General features: G+C 43.9%; 1 protein-coding gene across 3 annotated transcripts in view; it reads left to right on the forward strand.

Moving 5' to 3' along the window:
- Window positions 1-23,896, forward strand: part of PTPRG (protein tyrosine phosphatase receptor type G) — a 706,759-nt gene that overhangs the window by 544,410 nt on the left and 138,453 nt on the right. For all 3 annotated transcript variants that reach the window (XM_077760245.1, XM_077760246.1, XM_077760247.1), the window contains exon 7: window positions 15,038-15,195. In XM_077760245.1, the coding sequence (XP_077616371.1) occupies window positions 15,038-15,195 (158 nt within the window). The remainder of the gene's footprint in view (window positions 1-15,037; window positions 15,196-23,896) is intronic.

Raw genomic sequence — 23,896 nt, forward strand, 5'->3', positions numbered from 1 at the left:
TTCAGGGTTTCAGGCAGCATCCCTCTGGACAAAGGTCTCTGGTGGTGAGTGCACGTAGCATGTTGGAGACTCAGAGCTCAGCAACATTGCGTCTTTGTCGCTGGGGAGAGAGATCTAGAAACCCCTTGGCAACATAATGTGTTGTTTCATATATGTTCGTTTTTCTGTGTAAATTCTGATTTTTACAAACCTGAGAGTCAGGCAGAAGTGGAAATAGAACAGAGATCTGTGGTTCGCCTTTGATTCTGGTCCTGTCTATCCACTGAGCAGTTGATGGAAGCCCTAAAATGTATCTATAATCAGGTGTTCTATTCACACACCATCACCAGTATCCACTGGCGAGGAACGATTTAGGGAGAAATTGTGAATCCTTTTCACAGCATTGACTCAGTCATTTGCAGTGCTTTCTGTATTCAGGAATCCGCCCTTAATAGTAGCCACACCTGATAAAAATATTAGTTGTGAAAAACTTAATCTAGTTCTGTTTTTTTAAACCCATTTAAGAGAAAAAAAAAAAGAAACTTGTATGTGAATTGGTATAGAAATGTGACCTTCTCTTACAACTAGTTTTACCCAAGTGACCAGTATTCGGAAATGTACATTATATATTGTGTCAATTAAAAATTCTTTTTTTCTTTCACTTGTTTTGATTACCTACTCCTCTATTCTTTTTCTTATAATATCCACACAAAATCTAGCAACCTGTTTGTATACATAGTAGGCATTGAACCTCTAACCACTCTCTTGTCAATTATCTAAGAGACACCAGTTTTGTTTTTTTGTTTTTTTTTTGTTCTGTTGCAAGGAAACTTGCTGGTAGCGATTGCTTGGTTGTTGAGCTTGACTCTCTCTCTCCCTTTTCCTATTACCCTCCTCACTGTCATTTCCATCTTCTGCCGAATGTACTACCTTCGTGAACAGGACAGTATCTTTCTCCTTCAGAGGAAATGTGAGGGGGACAGTTAGAAATTGCCTCGGACCCCACCCCACTCAGAGCCAGAAGCCTCCGCCCCCTGTCCTCCCTCACCAGGCTCTTCTGAGAAAGCTATCAGTGAAGGTACAAATGCATGATCACCTGAGAACACCCTTCAATTAAAGTCATAAAACAAGGCTCTTTGAAGTTTTTCAGGGGTGGAAGCTGAAGCTTTGACAAGATCAAAACTTTCTTTGCAGAATAGCTTCCCCGATTGACTAGTTTGTCACTGGGTTCATTTTTGGAATGTGTGACACCCCTTTTCTCTCCTGCCCTGGGATTCTCATCAACCTCCCAGATCTACGGGCAAAGTCATGGAATCGCTGGAGTCAACCCAGCCATTTGGCAGAAAGGGAAAAATAAAGGAAATTTGCAAATATAAGCAACAACCCGGCCAATTGTTACCATGTGATGGTCAGCAAGTGCATCTGCATCTGTTCTTTTTTTCACATTCCACCTGCCAGGATTGAGGTTTCTACCGTCAAGAATAACCAGAAAGGGACCCTGGACCTAGTGCAATCTGAATTTCTTCTAAAGCAGTGGGTAGGCTTTGACCATACACCTGCTGATGCGTCATTCCCCATATACGCCATCTACGAAGATAGCCGCCCAGGGCATGGCCCCCTGGCCCCTTCAGGACAGCTGCCATGGAGATGCCAATGGTGCAGCCTTTCTGAAAGCCACGTGGCCATTTCTTCTTTTCTTTTTTCCTTTCTTTAATGCTTATTTACTTTAGAGAGAGAGGGAGACAGAGTGTGAGCAGGGGAGGGGCAGAGAGAGAGACGGAAACACAGAATCTGAAGCAGGTTATAGGCTCTGAGCTGTCAGCACAGAGCCCAATGTGGGGCTCGAACTCATGAACCACGAGATCATGACCTGAGCCGAAGTCAGACACTTAACTGACTGAGCCACCCAGGCGCCCCCCCTTTTTTGCTTTTCTTTTACCATGTGGCCATTTCTGCCGGAGCTGCACATATGCCTTATCCTCTTAGCTGGCAAGCCCCCATGCGAGTAGACACCCAAGAGAAATTTCCACAGAAAGACTTGGCCTGTGGGAACTCTATATTAGCCACAAAGTGGAAACAGCCCAAATGTCTACCAATCAGAGCCTAAATATGCAAGTTGTAGTATGGCCAGACAGTGGAATATTATGCAGCAATTAAAAATAACAAGCTACTTGACTTACATAGAAACAGAAAAGCACGTACTCCATAGTTTCATTTCTCTAAAGTTCAAGAACAGAAAAAAACCTAATCTTTGGTGATTAAAGCCAGAATAGTGACATGGAGGGGTATAGTAAATGAGACATGAGGGAATTTTCTGGGGTGATAAAAGTATATATCTTGATCCGGAGGATGATTACATAGGTATAATATAAAAATTCACTGCACTGTCCCCTCAGATTTGTTCATGTGACTGTTTGTAAATTAAAGACTAGCCCATGTCTATCACACACTGATTTCTCAAAGATAATACATTCACAGAGCTCAAAAATAATCTGGCAGCGTGCATCAGATAGCCAAATATAAAACATCCTGACAGAGTCCAGTGTCGGCAGGGCTAAGTGCCAAGAACTCTTAAACTTTTCTGGAAATAGTTTGGTGGTACCCAGCCACCGTGACCACTTCCTGTATGTGTATGTCAGCAAGCTATATAAACAGTGTGATCTTACAATAGAACATTCCACCCTAATGGAAAGGGGTGAGATCCTGTACCTCTCAACAACCTGGGCACATCTGAGAACTGCACAGTAAAGCAAGAGTCTGAAGAATGTGTAGAGTATTCCTCAATGTCAAGTTCAAATCCTGAGAAAGCTTAGCCTGGGTTGTTTAGGGGTACACTGGTAGGTGGTGATCCTAAAGGGAAAGCAAAGTAATGTAACGATGGTGGTTGTTACAAGTAATAGCAATTACGTGTACATAGAGGGTGATGGGTATTTGCTGAGGTAGGGTGGGAAAGTGAGGAGGCACCATGGCGAGGATGTGGAGAAACGGGCCCCCTCCTACACTGTTGGTGGGAATGCAAACTNGAAAAAAAAAAAAGAAAGAAAGAAAGTGAGGAGACACCAGCCCAGGGAGGGTGACAAGGGCGACCAGAGGCTTCTCCTGTTCTGGTCACCCCCAGGTGTCACTTTAGGATTATTTGTCAACAGTATATTTATGTTTGTGCGCCCTTCTGCGTGTGTGTGTTAAATTTCACAATCAAAGGCGACAGTCATTATCTTTGGAAAAAGTAAGAGATTCTGACAGCACGTTCCTCTGGGACACATCAGGTACCAAGTGGCCTTACAACAGGCGAAGAGGGGAGTGACAGCACCTTTTAACAAACATGTCACCGTAAGGAACCCTGACAGACTGTTCTCTCTGCAAATTGATTGCAGGCCAAAGAAAGAACTATGGCCACCTTGGGATTCTGTCATTAAGAGATGACTTTGAGAGCCAATGACTCCTTTTGGAATTTGGAAACAGGAAATCAGAAACAAAGGAGATGGGGCATCAGATCTCCAATCTAAAAACCAAAGCTCCCCGCTGCTACTGTGCCGGTGCACGCTGGCCCTGTACCAGGCAAGGGTCTAATTATCTGGCCAGGCACCACTGAATGCCCCAGAAAGCCTCTGAGATATAGCTGTCCTATCCCCCATTATATAGAAAGGTAAGCAAAGCAGGCATTGGCTGGCTGGCTTGAAACAAGGCCTTCATGACTTTGAGATTGGCCCCCATTACTCCCAGACCGTCTCCCCCTCTGTTCTCTGCCAGGGTCACCACCTGCCTCTTTCAGCCTTGACTGAGGTTTGTCACTTAGATGGATGAAAAGGAATGCAATGAAATGCTTAACGGGACCATTCTCTGCCCTCATCTTTCTGACACCATTGTGATTCGCCCTGGGGTCAAGATCTTGACATAAACTTTCTGTCTGTGGCTAAACGGCTCAAGTTCCTAAAAAGAGTCTTGCATGAACTTTGGAAGAAAAGGACAGATCCCAGAACAAGGGACTTTTGGGGACCATTCAGCTGTTAGATGGAAGTAATAGTCTGTGTCATTAAAGTCCAGCAGCAAGAGGAAGGGGTGGAGATGAATTGGTGTGGTTTGAGGGGTTCTTGCCTATTTTGTGTACGTGAACTTGAAGCTCCTTTAATCATAGAGACTGTGAGTCCTCTCATCCATGGAGCACCTAAGAAGTGCTAGTCAAGGTGCTGAGGGTAACGTGATGAAGATTCTCCCTGCCTTTAGGGCAATTTTAATATCATGAGGAACCTTTTCTTTGGCCTTCCCATTCTTGGTGCCGAAGATTAAAAAGACTAATATTCTTCACCTGCAGAGTAATCTCCTGTGTGCATATGAATAAGCAATTAGAACTTTGGAATGAGTTTTTTGAAAAGTGTGTGTTATGGACTATTTTTAAAGAAATGGGACTTTTAGGAACACTGGATTCTGATACAGGGCTTCAGAACGTAGGCTGTCTTCGTTTTGAATTCTGGCTTGCCAGAGAGGAAGCTGTGTGATCCTGTCACAAATTGTTACATCTTTCTTCCCCTGCGGTGTCACGTTGTAAGATGGGGATGAGGAAAGGGCCTGCCCCATAGGTATTAATGCAAAATGTATTCTGATAAGGAAACAACTAAGAAGGGTGCCTGGCACACATCCACTATCTTCTAAATCAGTGGCTAGCAAGTACAATCTGTGAGCCCAATCTGGTCTGCTGCCCAGTTTTTTAAATAAAGTTTTATTGGAACACAGCCACACTCACTTGTATTGTCTGGGACAGCTTCCGCACCACAACAGCCGAGTTGAGTGGCTGTAACAGAGATAGTGTCTGGCCCACAAAGCCTTAAACACCTACTCTCTGGCCCTTTACAGAAAAACTTTGCCAACCCTACCTTATGGTAGCTCTGCTAATAGAGTTGCCTCTCCCTAGTGGTTTGTTCATCCTGAGACGATGTAAATATCTACTCAGTGTCGTTACTTACCGTTTGATAGGCTTTACAGACATGGGCTTCACTTTTGATCTCACCCAAATCACCACGTAATCTGAATGTGTTTCGGCTGAATTAATTAGGGTTCTGTGTTAATGTTTACTGTGCAGAAAGAAGTCGAATTATTTTCTCCCTTTTCAATCGGAAACCTGATGCTATATCATCTAGCAGCCCACTGATAGTTTTGAACATCTTAACGTGCGACAAAATTTCCCATTTGAAGTTTGTGTCTCCGGCATTTAATTACATGGAACTTTCCTGAAGTGTGCTATAAATATTCAGTACCCTGGTCTTGTGCTAATTGGCTCACATCTGTTATGGATCCAGGAAGGGCAGATACTTATCTGAACACTTTTGATCTCAAAATCTTTGAGAAACAGGCACACTTAAGCCACTTCCACAGTTTCCTGGACTTCGGTGTGTCAGAACTACCACCGTAGATGGGAGCGATTTCCATTTCTTTTCTTAGCCAGAACCAGGAAATGGGATGCTGTGTGAGGCTTCTATTTTGTCACTCACAGTGTTGTTACCAATAATGTGAAGACGGAAAAAGACTTCAAAAGTGATTCCCTTTACGTTGGATTTGAATTTGAGGCTAGCTGTCATTTGGCCCAGCCTCCTTTGCCAGCATTTGATCATTTGCACAGGATCAGGGTATAGTCAGGAGTTACAGTCTGGCTATAACGGAGCCTCCAGCCTGCTAAAGAGGAGAGACCACTATTATGCCATTACACAGACTGTAATGAGGCCAAGGTCCTCTACAGCCATGGCTGTGGGCAAATTATCCGCCCTCATCAGGATGATGATACCTACTTCACAGAGTTGTGGAGCCTCGTTTAGGGAACAACTACAGCAGTGCCTCACACTGAGGTCATACACCATAAACATGCACTGGTAAATAGAGGTGACCCTCAGAACGTCCTCCACTGTGGAATGGAGTCTTGGGGTTCAGGTCATTGAAGGATAAACTGAGGCTAGAGAACTTAGTATGGACAGATGGGAGTCAGTGCTGCTGCCTGGCCCTATGAGCCCTGTTCACTGTGTTCACATAAAATAGACCCTGACCTGGCTTCTAGGAGGCTCATAAAGATGATGGAGTCCTTTAATGTGAATCTTGTTGAAAATGTCATGTCAGTATCCTAATGTCATCAATTCTGTGACTCTCATTTCTTCATATATTTTTGGTCATATATTTGTGACGTGACATTATATTAGTTTCAGGTATACAGTGTAATGATTTGATATAAGTGTACATTGTAAAATGATCACCACACCAAGTCTGGCTAATATCCATCATCACACATAGTTACAGGTTTGTTTTTTTTTTTTCATTTATTCGTATTTTAACAACTCCAAAGTAAGGATGCTTCTTACACTTGATGTCATGTCATTGTTTAATTAGCGACAGGTTGCCTTGAAATAACAATGTCTTATAATTGTTAGTGACTTAGCTATGAAAGAGATACAATATCTGGGATGTGTTGTTATTTAAAATAACCCACCGACTATGCTTGTTTGTTCCTTCATTCTCTTTTCATGTAGGTATTAGGCACCTACTATGTTCCAGGCAGTGTTTTAGTTTTTGGGTATATGGGGTGAACGGGAAAGGAGTGGTGTTCACTCTTGCAGAACAATCAGTCTCTTGGGGAAGACAGACAGGAAACCAGTAAACACAGGCTGGGAAGGAAATGAACTAGGTGTGATGTGGGTAATGGCAGCAGGAACACACCAAGATATGGGGTGTTCAGGGTGGGCTCTCGGGAGGTAACATTTTGCCCTGCAGGACTGGGGGTGGAAAGAAACCCCCCATATGGAGGGGGGATGGGGAGGAGCAGTCAAGCAAGGTGGGCAAGGAACAGCAAGGTGAGGAGACAGGTGGGTGGTCAGCAAGGGTGAGCGCAGAAGTGAAGGGCTGTGGAGGAAGATAGATTGTGTAGGGCTTTGTGGCCGTGGTAGGGCATTTGGGTTTTATTCTAAATGAAGTGAGAAGCCCCTAGAAGGTTTGAGCGGGGCAGTGTCAGGGTTGGATTTACGTTTGTAAAAGCTAAAAAAGTTCTTCATTCTTTGGTGAGATTTCCTCACATCATTTTTGTATCAGGGCAAGTGAGGAACGCAGAGCCCAGGGACCCAGAAGACGATAAGAAAGAGCCCAGGACTGGGCATCTGAGGCCCAGATTCACTTGTGCTTCACCGTGTGGCCTTGGTTCAGTCATTGCCCCTCTTTGGACCTCATTTTCCTCATTTGTAAAATGAAATGGAACCAGTGTCCTCCGTAACTCTTTGGAACCCCTCGGTTCTTTGTGATTCTGGGGGGACTTCCCCAGGACCCCCGTATAACTTGAGGCTTGTTCCCTAAAATCATCTATCGTGAAGGCTCGTATGGGCCAGGCCCATTTCCATTGCTCTAGCTCTCCCATTCCTTCCTCCTTGCTGATGCCAGGGAGATGAACTGCCTGATTGCCAACATGCATTTATACAGAGCAGGTATCGTTGCTTGTATTTAGATCATAAAATTCCTCAGCTGCATCTAGGAGGCCTCTGCCACCATCTTAATTATAATCTAATGCTTTCTGACCTCCCTGAGGGCATCCAGATGCCACCACGCCCCTAAATCCCCTGGATCCGGGCCCTCGGGCTCTTTGTTTCCATCAAGACCTCCATTTCCCATTCCTGTGGTCTGCAGTCCCTTCGGTCACCTCACCAGCTTGTCACACCAAAGCCCCTGCCAGATCATACAGCCCAGTCATGGCTATACACACTTAACCCAGAGCTGCTGACTCTCTGTTCTAGACTCCTAGAGTCATCATAGCCGAATTCCAGATTGTACTTGAACCAACAGCTGATTTTGTTCCTCCTAGAGCCTGTCGGATTTGGGGCTCTTGAATTTTCCCCTTCTATCTTCCCTCTTGTTCGTTTCACCCCCAGCCACACACCAGGCAGAATCACTTTGCACTAGCTTTTCTCTCTGCCTGGAATGTTCTTTCTGGGTTGCCGCATGGATCTGCCTTCGGGTTTTTCATCAAATGCTTCCTTCATGCGCCTGCCCTAAAAATTGCCATTTTTAAAATAGTAGTCAGGGAAGACCTCATTGAGAAATGTGTCATTCAAGTTAAGGCTGAGTTGTTAGCAGCTGAAAGGCATCTGCTCTAAAATTAGCCATGAATATAGCAGTGAAGAAATGTTTCAGGCATCGCCAAGAGCCAGTGCAAAGGCCCTGGGGGTGATGTGATCCTGGGAGAGCAAAGAGAGCAGTGTGGCTGTACCTAAGAGTCAGAAAGTAGCGGTGAATGAGGCTGCAGACACAGTGGAGGCCATTAATACAGTCCTCACAAAAACTCGCTCATCTGGTGTGCTCACTATGCAAATCTTCTTCCCCCATGTAGTGACCTGTGACCCATTGTTCTCCAGGGTCACTCTCTCCCTACCCTCACCAACATGAAGCAGAAGGCCCCTCCTACCCCGGAGACTTTAAGTGGTTAAGGGAAACATAATTGCTTTTCCTTTTAAAAAGTTTTGGGAAATTCTGAAGAACCTAAATTATCATCACTGGGCTGAAGACAGAAGCTTGAGCTTTCTTTCATTTCTTTATCTTACACACGTCCCTAAATTGATTGACTGCTCATTTGGGAGGTGATGCAAATGTCCTTCCCATAGGGGCCACCAAATCCTGCCCAAATATAACACTTTGTTCCTTGGGGTAAGTCTGCTTGTTTGTGTTTCAAAACAGTTCCATAATTCCTGGTTACTATATAGCTCTCCTCTGTATTTTGATTGTTCACTGTATCTTACAAAGGGATTTCTTCCTTCCTATATAAGCAAAGCATTGAAAATATTAGGTTATTAACACACTGAAAAATGCAATCAATCAGATGATTATCATCTAATGTTTTAATGATCACATTTTTAATCCAATTATGCATGTTTGAATCTTTCAAATTTTCTTTAATTAAAGATTGCCTCCTGGCACTGCTATCAGAAATAAGAAATTGAACAGAATCGAGCCAGATCTAATTTAATGTTGAAAAGGATAACTGGGCTGCACTGGGTTTAATGGTTGACCATGACTTTAAAGCCCTCATACAAAATTTTCTAATTGATAAGAAAATTTAATCATCTTCGGATATACTCCGTTTGCATTCAAATAAGGTATTTCTTTTTCTAAATAAACCTCCCCTGATTATTCATATTGTCGTGCAAAATGCTTAAAAATGAAAGACAGAGTTGGGTGAAATGTAGACTACTTAATACAGTGTGTATTTAATATAAAAGTCATACATTATTCATTTTTGCAATTTGAATAACTTTGAATTTAGCATCCCTGTTCTTCATCTTTTTCTTTGATGAACAATTAATTATTAAAATATAATATTGTCTGCATACAGCACTGGGATCCTTGAAAGTGGAATATGAGATTCATTCGCTTTCAATTCTTTTATCTAGTAATGCACAGAACCTTCTTATTGTGGTTTAATGGCATGAATGGTGGTATAAATAGAGTGTTTCAAATATTTTTCTCAACTAGGTAAGTGGCTGGGAAAGAAATGTTTTGAATTCAAATTACTAATTTGGATCAAAGTTGGAGGCAGCATGCCCTGATCAGGATGGGTTTGGAGTCAAACTGCCCTTTTATAACAAGAGTCCATTAACAAGTACTTAAACAGGTACTTAGCTGTGCCAGATATTCTCCTAAGCCCTTAACTAATGTTAACTTACTTAATACTCATGTATTCATCTAACCTACTTAGGCGCTTGACACTGCTATAATTCCATTTTTCAGATATTGGAAGAGTTTATGTTTTCTTTCTTTTTTTTATAGTTTTATTTATTTTTGAGACGGAGACAGACCGCGTGAGCGAGGGGGGGAGGGTGGTGGCAAAGAGAGAGGGAGACACAGAATGTGAAACAGCCTCCAGGCTCTAAGCTGTCAGCACACAACCCGATGTGGGGCTCAAACTCACGAACCTCGAGATCATGACCTGAGCCAAAGTCGGATGCTTAACCGACTGAGCCCCCCAGGCTCCCCAAGTTTATGTTTTCACCTGGAAAGTGGTCCTTCCTTCTCTCCCGTGGCTGTACTCAAGAACTCCCTCTTGGGTCCAGCCAGTTGCGTACCTTGTGGCTTATGTGGGCTTTGTGGACAGTGTGAGAAATACAGTGCTACCATCTCTCAAATTATTTCTAACTTACAACAGGGCATTGCAAGCAATGCCTGTGTCAGTGTGGAACATTCCCTATGGGACTGAGTAGGAAGTGGAATTTTCAGAAAGATCAGGAAAAATAGATGTTCTCTTGGAACTAGAAAACTCAAGGAGGAAGACAACAGCTCAAGAGTTAATTCCCGAATGTCTCTTCGCAAAAGAAATGATCATTAATGTAGAGACAACTTGAACGTGTACGGTTCCCCTCCCCCCCAGCTATAGTCCTGGCTCTAGGGTGACTTTCTAGCACCTGTCCCCCACCCCCCATCAATGTAAGGGTAGGGAAGGCCTGATGGCTAAGTGCATTTCACTGACTATCATTGTATGGCCTTTGACCTAAGGATGGTTTTTACATTCAAACTCTAAGTGAAATGTTATCCCCCACAAAACGATTCGTTCTTCTTTCAGTAGATGTATAGCTTTAAAATTGTTCTCAGTTGTTATTAGTGTTTTGAATATTGTTAATAAGTTTGTGCAAGAAAAAAATAAGGTGGTGGAAATGTGTTTGTTAATATAAGTACTGGTGTGACATCTTTGATTTTGCCTCTTGGCCTGCAAAACCGAAAATATTTACTCTCTGGCACTTTACAGAAAACATTTGCCAATCTCTGGCTTAAAACACAAAATGAGCTGGTCTGCTCTCAGCCAAGCGCTTGCCTTGATAAATGAGGGCTCCCAAGGCATTGTGCTAATAAGCCCCTTATATTTATGAGCTTGCTTAATTGTCACAGCAATCCTGAAGAGTAAATACTCTCAGAATTCCCATTTTTCAGATAAGGGAAGTAGCACAGAGAGCTTAAGACCTTTCCCTAAAGTCACACAGCTATTAAATATCAGTTGGTGCCAAAGCTCAAAACTCTAGCCTGTGTTGCTCAGGTGGATGGAGCATATGTCAGACATGATGCACCTTTAAGGCACTAGTAATCAAGGTTAAGAAAAAAAAAAAAAGGCCTGTGCAAGCATTGAAGGAAGTACATGGCTTTCTAAGGTGTAGGTGGCCGGGCCTCGGTAGCTGAGAAAAGTAATAATAATAATACAAGTAATAAGAATTAGAATAAGAATGATACCTGTCATTTATGAGATGCTTACGGTGTTCTAAACTCACAACAGCCTGGGAAGCTTTAGTAACTAACGTCACACGGCTTACAGGTAGAGGAGTTAAGATTTGAACCCTAGGAGGGGCGCCTGGGTGGCTTAGTCGGTTAAGCGTCCGACTTTCACTTAGGTCATGATCTCACGNTTCCCCAACTCCTGTAGGGATGGGAAACTGAGGGGCTGATGAGAACGGTGGTTGGATTTTGGTTTTCAGCTCTTGCTCCTGGACTTACTGTTCCAGATCTTAGGGAATTCTATGACGAAAGGATCCGGTCTGAATTTCTGTGTTCTTGAGTGTTTGACCTTTCCTCTGGTCTCCCATTTCCCCAGCAGTAAAACCAAAGACTTAGACTACATTGGTGGTTTCCAAGGTGTCCCTCGGTTCCTAGCTCAACCCTAACCACAGTGGCTGCACTTGAACTTGAGTTGGCTGCCTGCTGTGTAAGATTTTGTTTGAATAAAGGGTTCCTTGGCTCTCAAAGCCTTTGAACTAGGGTAGTCTAAGCCCCTTCCAGGTCTCAGAATCTGACCCAATGGCAGTGACCGTGGCAGAGTCAACAAGCAGCAAAGCCACTTCTCTGTCCCTGTCACCATGTCTACCTGCCCTGCCACCCATTTGATGGCATCTGCTCATCAGGTAATGCCAGAACCTGCCTCTGAAGCCCTTGGGTTGGTCAAAGCCAAAAAAAAAAAAAAAAAAAAGGCCTTCTGCTTTTAAAAGCAATGGTCACATCTGCAATTTCCATCAATAAAAAGCCTGCCGAATTCATAAGCCCATACAAGAACTTGGATTTTGAGAGTCCCAATCCTGCTGAAACAATATGCCTTTGTGAAATCCGGCCATCTGGCAAGGCAGGTGTTTCTGCTTTATCTTTTCGTGTTCCTTGAAGCCACGGCCTGTCCCTCACTTGGGTGCTGTGGGCGGGGCTTTGCCCCTGCAGGGGTGCAGGGACTTCCTAGTCCCTACCTGTCTGCCCTCAGCGTACCAAACTGCCCCCCTAGTAATGGATCAGCTCCTAGGGGGACAACTCGAAAGACTTTCTGGTCATTCGGTCTGGAGCCCTTGACCCTAAGGCAGATTGGTGGGCTGCGGCGTGAAGCCAAGTTCACCTACAACATGAGGGAAAGATGAAGATGGTTATGTGGCTTGTGATGCCAGACCTCGTGCTCCCGTATTGCTCGGGGCCTCGTGTTGTCTATTTACACGGCCCAGGAAGCACAGAGGCAACAAGCAGAGGCCAACATGTCTCCTCGCAGCCAGCCCAGCCCCAGCCAAGCACGCCTGCAGAGGTTTACCCCATCGTCAGGCGGCTGGTAACCAGGTTTAAATTAAAACCCACACTTGCCAGTGGGCGGAGGGGCAGTTCCGTGATTTCCGGCCTTTTGTCCAAACAGAAACCGCGTTTGTCATTTTGGTTATAGAACCCTGTAATTTGAAGACTTTTGCATCTATTAGTTAATATTTAATTTTTCTTTAAAAAATAGAATTGGAAACCTGTATGAGAATCAGCCAAGTTGTCTGAGCCTCATGAAGAAGTGCTTCTGTTTCTCCATTCACTCCTGACCTTGGGCTGAGTAATTTAAACTCTCTGTGCTTTGATTTCCACATCTGTAAATCTGGATTATTAAAAGCACATACTCATAGTGTTGTAAATTAAAAGCATATAATGATGGTTTAAGAAAAATGGAAGCCTGGGGCATTGGGCTGGCTGAGTTGATTGATTCTTGATTTCAGCTCAGGTCCTCCATGTTGGACTCTGTGCTGAGCATGAAGCCTCCTTAAAATTCTCTCTCTCTCTCTCTCTCTTCCCTCTCCCCCACTTAGACTCTCTCTAAAATAAAATAAAATAATTTTTAAAAAGAACAATAAAAGCCTGGACTCTAAACCCACCTACCCGGTTGTGCATTCCAGTTCTGGAAACTGGGAATAATAATAGGACTACTTTGTGAGACTATATTAAGAATTAAATAACTTAATCGTTAGAAAGCTCTAAGAACATAGACCTGGCATGGATAGTAAGTACCGCTTAAATGTTTGCAACATGTAAATAACTTAGAATAGGGCCTGGCATATAGTAAAAGTTAAATAAGTGTTAAGTTTTATTCAGTTCATCTGTACCAAAAGGAAATTGCAACTTTAATTATTTTAAAAGAGGTCATTGGGGTGCCTAGGTCCGACTTCAGTTCAGGTCACGATCTCACGATTCATGGGTCCATGCCCTCCGTCGGGCTCTGTGCTGACAGCTCAGAGCCTGGAGCCTGCTCCAGGGGAGGGGCAGAGAGAGAGGAAGACACAGAATCCAAAGCAGGCTCAGGCTCCGAGCTGTCAGCACAGAGCCTAACGTGGGGCTCAAACTCATGAGCCATGAGATCATGACCTGAGCTGAAGTCAGACGCTCAACCAACTGAGCCACCCAGGCAAAAAAAGTTTTTTTAAAGGATTGGTTTCTGTTGGGGTTTTCGCATTATCTCCCATTACAGAGCTCTCTCAAGTACATGGATACACATTTGCCCAAATACCCATATTGGTTGTTCTGCATGAAAGAAGAGGAAAAGGGGTGGGAACCTGGAAAGAATATTTCTGTAGGCACAGATGTGTCCAGGAAGTACCCTGGAGCCCTGAGGAATGCCCTTGGGCCCATGGTGAAGGCCATCAAGGAGCTAAGGCAAACCACTAACAACTATATTGGGCCTTATTACATCCCTAAAAGATATAAGAAAGGAATCCCAGAGTTAAATTCAGGGAGGGCTAGACCTTTGGAGACTCAGGAAGAGAGTAGAGCCTTCTATGATTAGAGAAAGAGGCTGGATGATCTGCTGTGCCTGATGGGGAAAACTGTAACACGGTGCCCTAATCTCTGTCATACTGTTTCTTCCTGCCTCAGGACCTTTGCACATGCTGTTCTCACAGCCACAAATGCTCTTCTCCTGTTTTGCCCCCACCCTTCTCTATTCACATAGTTAACTTCAGCTTCATCTTTAGCAGAGTCAGAGCTATGCAAGTTCTGGTGTCAGAGTGCCTGGGTTCTTATCCCAGTTTGGCCACTTAGGAGCTGTGTGGCCTCAGGCAGGCACTAATCCCTTCCACACCTTGTTTTTCTCATAGAGTTATTGTGAGGTATCATTTTTAGGTCTCAGCTGAAAATACCATTTCTTCTACTTAAGGAAAGACCCCTCTGCTTTTGTAAAAAGAAGAAGCCTGTTTTCAGGGCCATCCTTTGATAAGCTCAGGGTTGTGTGTTGGTTAGATTTCACTTTGATTTGGATAGGCACTGGGTGAAACCATAATGAGATGTAACCAACTTTGGAATTGAACCGTACCGTTGGCCTCTAGTTTTCTCTTCATGCTGAGTCTCTCACGGGTGTACCAGAGTGTATTCCACTGACTATTAGTTCATAAGTATCAGCCTGGGAAGGGTTTGGTGGTGAAGCAAGTTTGGGAAGGGGCGGGTTTCATAAAATCAAGTCCGTTTGTTTTCTGCAGGACTTCTCAGAGACTTCACTACGCTAGTGTTTTGTCTCTTTCCTGGGCAAAGAGGGAGGGACTCCAGATTGCCCTGCGTTGTTCATCATGGAACCTGGTTTTCATGAATACAGGGCACTGTGGTGCCCCAGGAACACACCCTGGGAAACGCCACTTTGCCCTCCATGGCCCTCCCACCACCAAATGCTAGTGCTCCTCGGGATGCAGACAAACACAACGCTTTGCGATGTGGCACCGGCCTGCCGAGCGGTTGACTGTGTGCAGCGTACTGCGACTAATCACTGTGCCTTTCTTTTCCCTCTTCCTCCAAACAGAGAAGGAGACTTTTCTGGATCCTTTCGTTCTCCGGGACCTCCTGCCTGCATCCCTGGGCAGCTATTACCGGTATACAGGATCTCTGACCACCCCACCGTGTAGCGAAATTGTGGAGTGGATAGTCTTCCGCAAGCCTGTCCCCATCTCGTACCATCAGGTAGATACTCAGCCCCAGATGGGGCCTCTGTGTTTATTTGTTTTTGTGTTGACTGAGCAATCTAACGTGGCCGCGGTACGCCAGTAAGGATTTGTTTTGGATCCTCTGCTCCCCATTGATTCTTTCGTTCTTTCCAACAAACGTGTGTTTGAACCAGGAATTATAAATACAAAACACGGTCTTCTCAGCCACAGATTAATTGGCTGTAGGGAACTACAACTGTGAGCTCAGGTGTTATGTCAGTATTTGATCTTGAGGAGAGAAGAGCTACCCTCTAGGTTGATGATAGCTTATGCCAGAAGCATAACCCATTTCGTCCTCACGAACAACAGTCTTGTGAGGTAGGTACCCTTTGTACCCCCATTTAATAGACACAGAAGCGAACTACCTTGCCCGAGGCCACAGAGCCAGTTACTAAGCCATCGTGTGTGATCCCAGCGATCACGCTCTGAACCACTAAACCTACCCAAAGTTCAGAAGAGGGTTTGTGTACATGACGAAATGAAAGAATAAGTATCATTGATGGAACTCATTCTGTGGGCAGACACTTTCTTCTTCTTATTTTTTTAAATATTTTATTTATTTCCGAGGGACAGAGAAAGACAGCGTGAGCAGGGGAGGGTCAGAGAGAGAGGGAGACACAGAATCCGAAGCAGGCTCCAGGCTCTGAGCTAGCTGTCGGCACAGAGCCCAACGCGGGGCTTGAACCCACAAACAGTGAGATCATGACCTGAGCCAAAGTCGGACACCCAACCGACTGAGCCACCCAGGCGCCCCCAGATACTTTTGATGTAGCTAACTTAGTGGCCAAACAACGGTTGAGGGATGTATCTTGCACTAAGATGGTACACGTAACATCATCGCGGCCTGGAGAGACTGGGTAACATGCCCAAGAAAGAATTCATGGCTAGTGAATGGTGAGGCCAGAAACCAAGCCCAGGTTTGTCTGACTCCAAAACCCATGTTGGGGAGCACCACAGGAACCTGCTTCTCGCTGGGTGCGGCCTGGGCTGACTTCACTGGAGGATGGATTTAGAAACTGGTAAAGTGCAGATGGCATTGGGGGCCATGTCAGAAGAAGAGGAGCCACCAGGCGGGTGGGAGTGAGAAGGGACGGGGCACCTCGGAATCCCCTTATGAAGGGTAATAGATAGAAGAAAATTCTCAGAGGGGAGATACGTGAGTCGTTGAAATATAACATGCACCGAGGAAGAAGAAGATTATGTTTCTTCTCCGTAATTTCAGAAAAGAGAGCCAGCAACAATGGGTAGGATTTATAAGAAAGGGGGTTTGAGCCATTAACCAGAATGGTCTAAAAATGGAAGGTTCTTATCAGAGCTGCTCGTAGAAATATCTTCCCAGAGTGTAACAGTGTAATAAGGGATATTGTAGTGGACAAGTGAAAGTTCTGGAATTATGTGATAATCTCAGTGATAAAACTGAACACGGGCAACCAGACTGTGGGCCTGGCAGCCATGGGGAAGAGTCCAAAGATTTTCCAAATAAGGACAGAGAGTATAGAACAGAGACTGGGGGAAATAGAGTCGGATGGTGTCCTGGTCAGGTCCGTTTTGTATTTAAGAAACAGAAGCCCACTTAAAGTAGATCAGGTAAGGGGGCGTTTTAAAGAAACAGTAGTCGAAGCATCCTGAGACAGAGCTGCCATAACCGAGATTGTAACTAGAGGTGAAGCACGCTCTGTCTTTCAGGGGCCACGCAGCGTCTTAAATCTTGGAGTTTTGCCACAGCTTTGGGATTCTGTATTCCACAAAATTCTCATCCCTTCGCTCTCCCAGTTTGGTTTCTTCTGGTTACCTGGCCAGATATGGTACCAGTACCAGCGTCAGCTACCAGACGGACAATAGTGTGGGTCCTATTTCAAGTATTCGAGAAGATGGATCTGAATAGATGTTGGTTACCCAACAGTTTGGCTGGCCTTGGGTCACATGTCCATCTGTAAATAAATCATCAGAGGCACCAGGTCACATTCTAAACCTCTAAGTGGCATCCCTCTGGGTGTAAATGGAGCAGGTGTAGAAGGAGCTATGTGCCTGAGCGACACATTACCCCACTAACAAAGTCAGGCCAAACAGACTTACTTGGTTTCATTGCTACTGACATTTCACTTTGAGAATTTTTTTTTCCTTTTAATTCTTCCCTGATGAAAAATAGAAGTACTAGAAATTTGGTCACTGTATAGGATCTCCAACCTTAAGAAGACAATGAATGAGGAAACCAGTTTTCTTCCGAATGGTGAAGCCAGCATTGTTTTATTAGAACAAAGTCAAATATGTCCCCTGGGTTGAGGCAGGGGACTTTGAATAGGGATCCTTTTTTGTCCATTAAGATAGGGGCTTTTGTTTTCAAAGATACGAGGGCTTGGGAGAGTGAGGTTAAGAGATGCAAGTCTGGTTACTTTTTTGGTAGGACTCTTGTGAAGGAGAGGAAAAGAGTAGTAATTGTTCAGTACTGGGTCTTACTAGAATTTCTGACATCTCAGGGGTCCAAACAAAAGGCTGATTGTAGGCTTGGATGTCTTCTCAAGTGTTGTCAGTTAGAAGCATTGTGACACCTGGTAACCAGGGATCTTAGAAAGTATTTGGTTAACAGCTATCTACTCTTCACTCCCTGCCACCCGGACCCTCTGAGAGAAGAAGTGGTGGAAGTTTTGCTCTGCGACTTCCCTGTGGGTAGTTTTATTTCCAGGATCTAGAGAAGAAATGAATGAATCATACTGGCTTCCCAGGTTCTTTCCTAGAAACTGCCCTTAGATAATCCTTTTTTCAGGCACAGTTTCATTTATTCATCTCTCTCACCTTCCCCCACCCCTCTGCCCCCCCCCGGGAGGAAAACAGCTCCTTTTCATGTGGCCAAACCGAATCCTTTCTGGCGCACTGCATGGAGGTCACGGCGGTGTCAGCCCTTGGAAAGGAAGCCATTAGCCATCCAAGTATTATCACTTCAGACCTTCCCACCCTGACCCTGCCAACATTCTTTCGGAAGTTAGCACAGAATGTTCATTTCAGAAAGGCAGACAGCCAGTACGGAAAAGCAAGTAGACAGAATTCCATGTCTGCTTCTGACAGAAAGCAAACATTCCTAGTTCTTCCTCCTTGCCTCTCTCCAAAGACTGTTTCCTGTTCTCTTCTCCCTTACGCGGTGTGGGTGCCTGTAGGCGGTGAAGACGAGAATGCGTTCGCCATAAAATGCAGTGGTTGGCACTTGTATGATGACTTGTATGGTGTGGATTGCTTTGAAGCCTTCTGGATGCGAACAGCAACTTCTTTTGCCTCTTTTGTGAGCCTCCTTGGATGTTCAAACTGGCCATGTAGCCAGTGAGCTCTGACTCTGGCCCGTGTGATAATCTAGATCTCTGCTCGGTGTTGCTAATGGAATCACGTGTTGGCTTGGTTGGCCGGCAGTCATCGTGGCTTCAGTGGTTGGTTCCACTAAACATCTACGATAAATAATAGGCAAACATCACGCCATGATGTTGTCACCCAAACAAATGGTGCCACTCTCAGATATCAAAGGAACAAGAGGAGCACATTGAGATGGTGCCTGTCTTATGCTCATGATCCATCAGAGAGCATGATCCTTTGAGTTCAGTGTACTAGGATGTATTTTATTCTAGAACAGTGCCTCTCAAACGATGGTGCTTTGGCCGTTCGAAACTACCCCAACCTTCCCTTTCCAGGACTATTTGCTTCCTGTCATTTAAAATATGACACTACCTATAATTTTCCCTAGCATGAATTTTGTTTAAGTGCTTCTTAGAGCCTCTGTCAAAAAAGCAGTAAATAAATAGAAAGACGTCTAGTTTGTTTGCTTTAGGATATTTGAATTTTTTTTCTAACAATAAGCTGGAGTGGATAGGAAAGGTTTATTTGCATAACTTTTTTTAAAACCAATGTTATCTCTTTCATAAAGAACAGAGAAACTTTTTGGAATTAAGACCATGTTCTGGGGCACCTGGGTGGCTCAGTCGGTTAAGCATCCAATTCTTGATTTCAGCTCAGGTCATGATCTTACGGTTCATGAGTTCGAGCCCCATGTCGAGCCCCACATTGGGCTGCACGCTGACATGGCTGAGCCTGCTTGGGATTCTCTCTCCCCCTTTCTCTCTGTCCTCCCCTTTCATGCATGCTAGCATTCTCTTTCTCTGTCTCTTTCTCTCTCTCTCTTGCTTACTCTCTTCCTCTCTCNTGTCGAGCCCCACATTGGGCTCCACGCTGACATGGCTGAGCCTGCTTGGGATTCTCTCTCCCCCTTTCTCTCTGTCCTCCCCTTTCATGCATGCTAGCATTCTCTTTCTCTGTCTCTTTCTCTCTCTCTCTTGCTTACTCTCTTCCTCTCTCTCTCTCTCTCTCTTACTCTCCGTCTCTCTCTCTCTCTGTCTCTCTGTCTCTGTCTCTCTCTCTCAAATCAACTTAAAATAAAAAATACCATGTTCCATTTCAAGCCAAACTCCCTGGGTCTCATTTCCTGGCTCCATGTTTCAGCCAAATTACTGAGCTGCTCAGCATCTTACTCTGTGCCTCAGTTTTCATCTGTAAAATGGGGATGACAATAACATACCTACTTCATGGAGTCATTATAAAGATTAAACGATGGAATGTGAGTGAAACACCTACACTGGTGCCTGGCCTTACAGGACATGCTCAGGACATAGTAGGTGGGATCCTTGTTGCTTTGTTACATGATCACCAAGGCCCTGGGGCAACATTGTCTGGTAGAAATAAAACACCAGCCACATACATTATTTAAAATTTCCTAGCAGCCACATTAAAAACTGGAAAGAAACTCATTGTAATGTTATATTTTATTCAACCCAGTATATCCAAATTATTGTCATTTCAACGTACGGAGCTGGCCGCATTTCCGGTGCGACAGCTGCATATGGCTGCTGGCTGGTGCAGCCCCAACTTTTACCTCAAGGCCACAGCAGCTAATGAATTACGCAATTCCGGCAGTTTCTTTTCCGACACCGCATAAGGCACAGTGCATGTGAATAGAGACGGTTTTATAAATAGTGGGGTGAAGGTGTCATTATTAATCCCAACAGATAGTTTTCTTTGGTAATTATGGTTTAATGCGTGTCTTTCTGTGGAAGCTTTTTCTATCATTGCCTTCACGCAAAACTATCTACAGCTACAGGAGGGACGTGTCCGTATAGTTAACTAGCTATTCTGGGATTTTATTTTTGCAGCCATGGTTCAGTAAGTAAAACTTTGGATGCTCCAGGCTATTGGGAATTGATATTCCATGACTTTTGTGTAATAACCAGACAGCAAAACCGGGCCGGCCCTCTCCCCCCTCAAATGTGTGGTGACACTAAAGTGTCTCCCTGACCTTAGGTGTGATCTTTCAGTTCCTAATGCTTTCCCTGGAGTTTATTATTATGTTTATAATGGACTCTGGCTTTGTTTCACTGCCATTATATACCCATCCTATAAAACATTGTGCATATCAGCCTTTTAGTGGTTCATAATTCTATTACTTTTGATTTTCTCTCTTTTTTCCCCTTCAGCCACGATGGTCCCTTCCCCACCTCTCACGGACGAGAGCTCTTGGTGCACAGGAATAGCATGAATAGATTTCAACTTTCCTTTGATTTGAACCGACAGATTAAAAACTAATTATTCTCTGTAATATTTTTATAATAAAAACTAAGTTGAAATGATTTATATACACTTCCAGCCAACACATTTGCAATTCAAGGTTAAAATTGCTCTTGAAACAGCACCAGTTAAAATGCAATTACAACTCCCCAAGCAGGGATAAAAGAAAGAAATGTTTTACATGTTCACTTCAAAAGTTAAAAAGTCAATTTTACATTATAGAAATAAAAACTTTCATTTATTTTTACTAAATGATAAAGACTTCATTAGTTATTTTAAAGTGAAGATAAATCCAAGTGTGTTTATTACTTGCCTCTGGGAAAGAATAGGTGAATAGAAGGGTGGATTCTCTGTGGTGCACAGCTGCTTTTCCCTGCGTCCGCCATCTTGCTCATGGTTTCCAGTTCCTTCTATGTTGAGCCATGGGATCTTTCTTTCGCGAGTACAGAAAAGTGCATATAGATTTCTGTTGCCAGTGGCGGGTGCCCTGCGTGAGTGGTCTTTCAGGATCGGCTGAAAGGAACAGATTGGGGACCTCTATTTTCACCTTCAGTATTTCCATTGCAATGTTACCCTTTTTTTTTTTTTTTAATGTTTTTTTTTTTTATTTCTAGGAGAGAGAGAGAGAGAGAGACAGCGTGAGCAGGGGAGGGTCAGAGAGAGAGGGAGTCACAGACTGAAACAGGCTCCAGGCTCTGAGCTGGCAGTCAGCACAGAGCCCGATGTGGGGCTCGAACCCACGAACCGCGAGATCATGACCTAAGCGAAAGTCGGACGCATAACTGACTAAGCCACCCAGGCGTCCCACAATGTTACCCTTTTGGTGAATAATGCTGCAGGCCTATTCTGCGTGTGACAGGAAGTGGCCGAGAGCATGATAGAGTCATACAGACCTAGGTTTCTAATCCTCACTTCAACTCTCGTTTCCTCTGTGATCTTGGGCAAATCACGTAAAGTCTCGAAGCCCAGTTTCCTCATCAGCCGAAAATAATAGTGATGATACGACAATACCACCAACCTTATGAGATTTCTAAGAGAATTAAAGGAAAGCACATAACACTCTTTGATAACAAATTTTTATTTAATTTATGTTTTTAAATTTACCTCCGAGTTAGCCTATAGTGCAACAATATTTCAGGAGTAAGGAAAACTTTTATCACAATGCCTTGCATGTGATAAACACTCAATAAATTGTAGCTGCTGGTGTTAATGATATAATAGTGTTGTTAATAATGCTACTTTAATGTTACTATTTAGTTTTTAAATTTTTTAAATATTTATTTATTTTGGGGAGAGTGCAGAGAGAGGCAGAGAGGGACAGAGAGTTGGGGACAGAGGATCTGAAGTGGGCTCTGTGCTGACAGGCTGATAGCAGTGAGCCGATTGAGCCACCCACATGCCCCTCATGTTATAATTTTAAACTAAAACAAGTTAGAAACCAAAGTAATGTTTATAAATTCCATAACAAAGTACCTATCGCATAATGAGTTGGATAAATACACAGTATAAGGGAGGAAGGAGGAAGAAGCATATAGAACATCTTGCAGTTTTTAGAAGCATATATAATACAATCATAGTCCCCACATTCCTCATAAAACAAGATTAATAGTAATGGTAGTAATACTTCGTGAATATCGACTGTATGCCAGGAATTATTCCAAACACATTATATATAGTAACTCGTTTAATAGGAATAAGGACCACATGGGGAAGGTATTGATGTCATCTCTGTTGTCCAGTAAGAAAACCAGGTGCCTGGGTGGCCCAGTTGGTTAAGCGTCTGACTTCAGCTCAGGTCATGATCTCACGGTTTGTGAGTTCGAGCCCCGCCTCGGGCTCTGTGCTGACAGCTCAGAGCCTGGAGCCTGCTTCAGATTCTGTGTCTTCCTCTCTCTCTGTTTCTCCCCTTCTTGTGCTCTCTCTCTCTCTCTCTCAAAAGTAAATAAAGATTTAAAAAAAAGAAAGAAAAGAAAACCGAAGGACAGAAACATCAAATGTTTTGACCAAAATTTACACATGTAGCAAGTGGAGATTAAAAACAGGGTTTTGAACCCAGATAGCAAGAGTAAGAGATACGATTAGGGTCCCACATTAGAATTGGAGGCCCGGGACCTTTTTGGAACAGAGGCATGATGGGTTTTCATGTACATCTTTAAAAGATTTCTGCGCAACTATTAGCCAGATCGAGAAGGGTTGACAGTTTGTCCTGTGGCTTCCGTGTTAGACAGCTAAGTGCTGCCATGCTGTAGGGTCCTCAAGGGCCTTCTCATTGTAGTCTGTGTAAACGGTGCCACGTGGATTGCAAAAGTGAAGGTCCAGGTGGTGGTCGGGCTCACCTTTATCGAGTGTGGTCACAAGGCAAGGGGAAGGGTCAAGGGACCATCCGCAGTAGCTGTGTAATGATTTGCCAGTGGATTTCTCACCTAGAGTATCACTGCTCACCTGCAGAAGTGAAAACATAGATGCCCTTTGCCAATCCAAGGATCGTGGTGGTTTCCACTCAATGGCCAAATATGCCAGATACCAACAAGGGAGGCCACTGGTGATTTTCATTGAACTTAGAGGAATGACAGGGTTTTAGTGAATGCTGCCAACCTACCAAGGGACATTTGATGAGTCTGCTAAGCTTGACCTCCTTTTCCTCTTTTGTGCGACTGTCAAGTGAAGCTATGATCCAGTTGACAATATAATATCATGCAGGTCATCAGTTCACTCGGAGGGCCGTCACATCCTCCCTTGGAAATCTTTGGGCAAGTTGAGTTAATGACAAGGAAGCTGCCGAGCTTTTAAGCCATAGCATGTCATTAAGCTGTAAAAGCAATTTAAGCAAAAGCATTTTTGTGTTAAATTCAGAACCTGCCTCTTCTTACAGTTACATGACTAATTCTTTCCTGAGGCATCAGAAATAAACTTTTTAGAGAACTAAATGCTAGCTGTGAAAAGAAGCAAGTCTTCTAGAGAATAAACAAATCTTAGAGTCGGATTGCCGAGACAGTCTCCCAAGGCCATCCTTTCCTGGCTTCTCGGAGATGAAACTATTTCAGGACAGACGGCCACTCTTCCAGAAGATTTCCTGTCTA

This window comes from Crocuta crocuta, unplaced genomic scaffold (genome assembly GCF_008692635.1).
Source record: "Crocuta crocuta isolate KB4526 unplaced genomic scaffold, BGI_CrCroc_1.0 scaffold213, whole genome shotgun sequence".
NCBI lineage: Eukaryota > Metazoa > Chordata > Mammalia > Carnivora > Hyaenidae > Crocuta > Crocuta crocuta.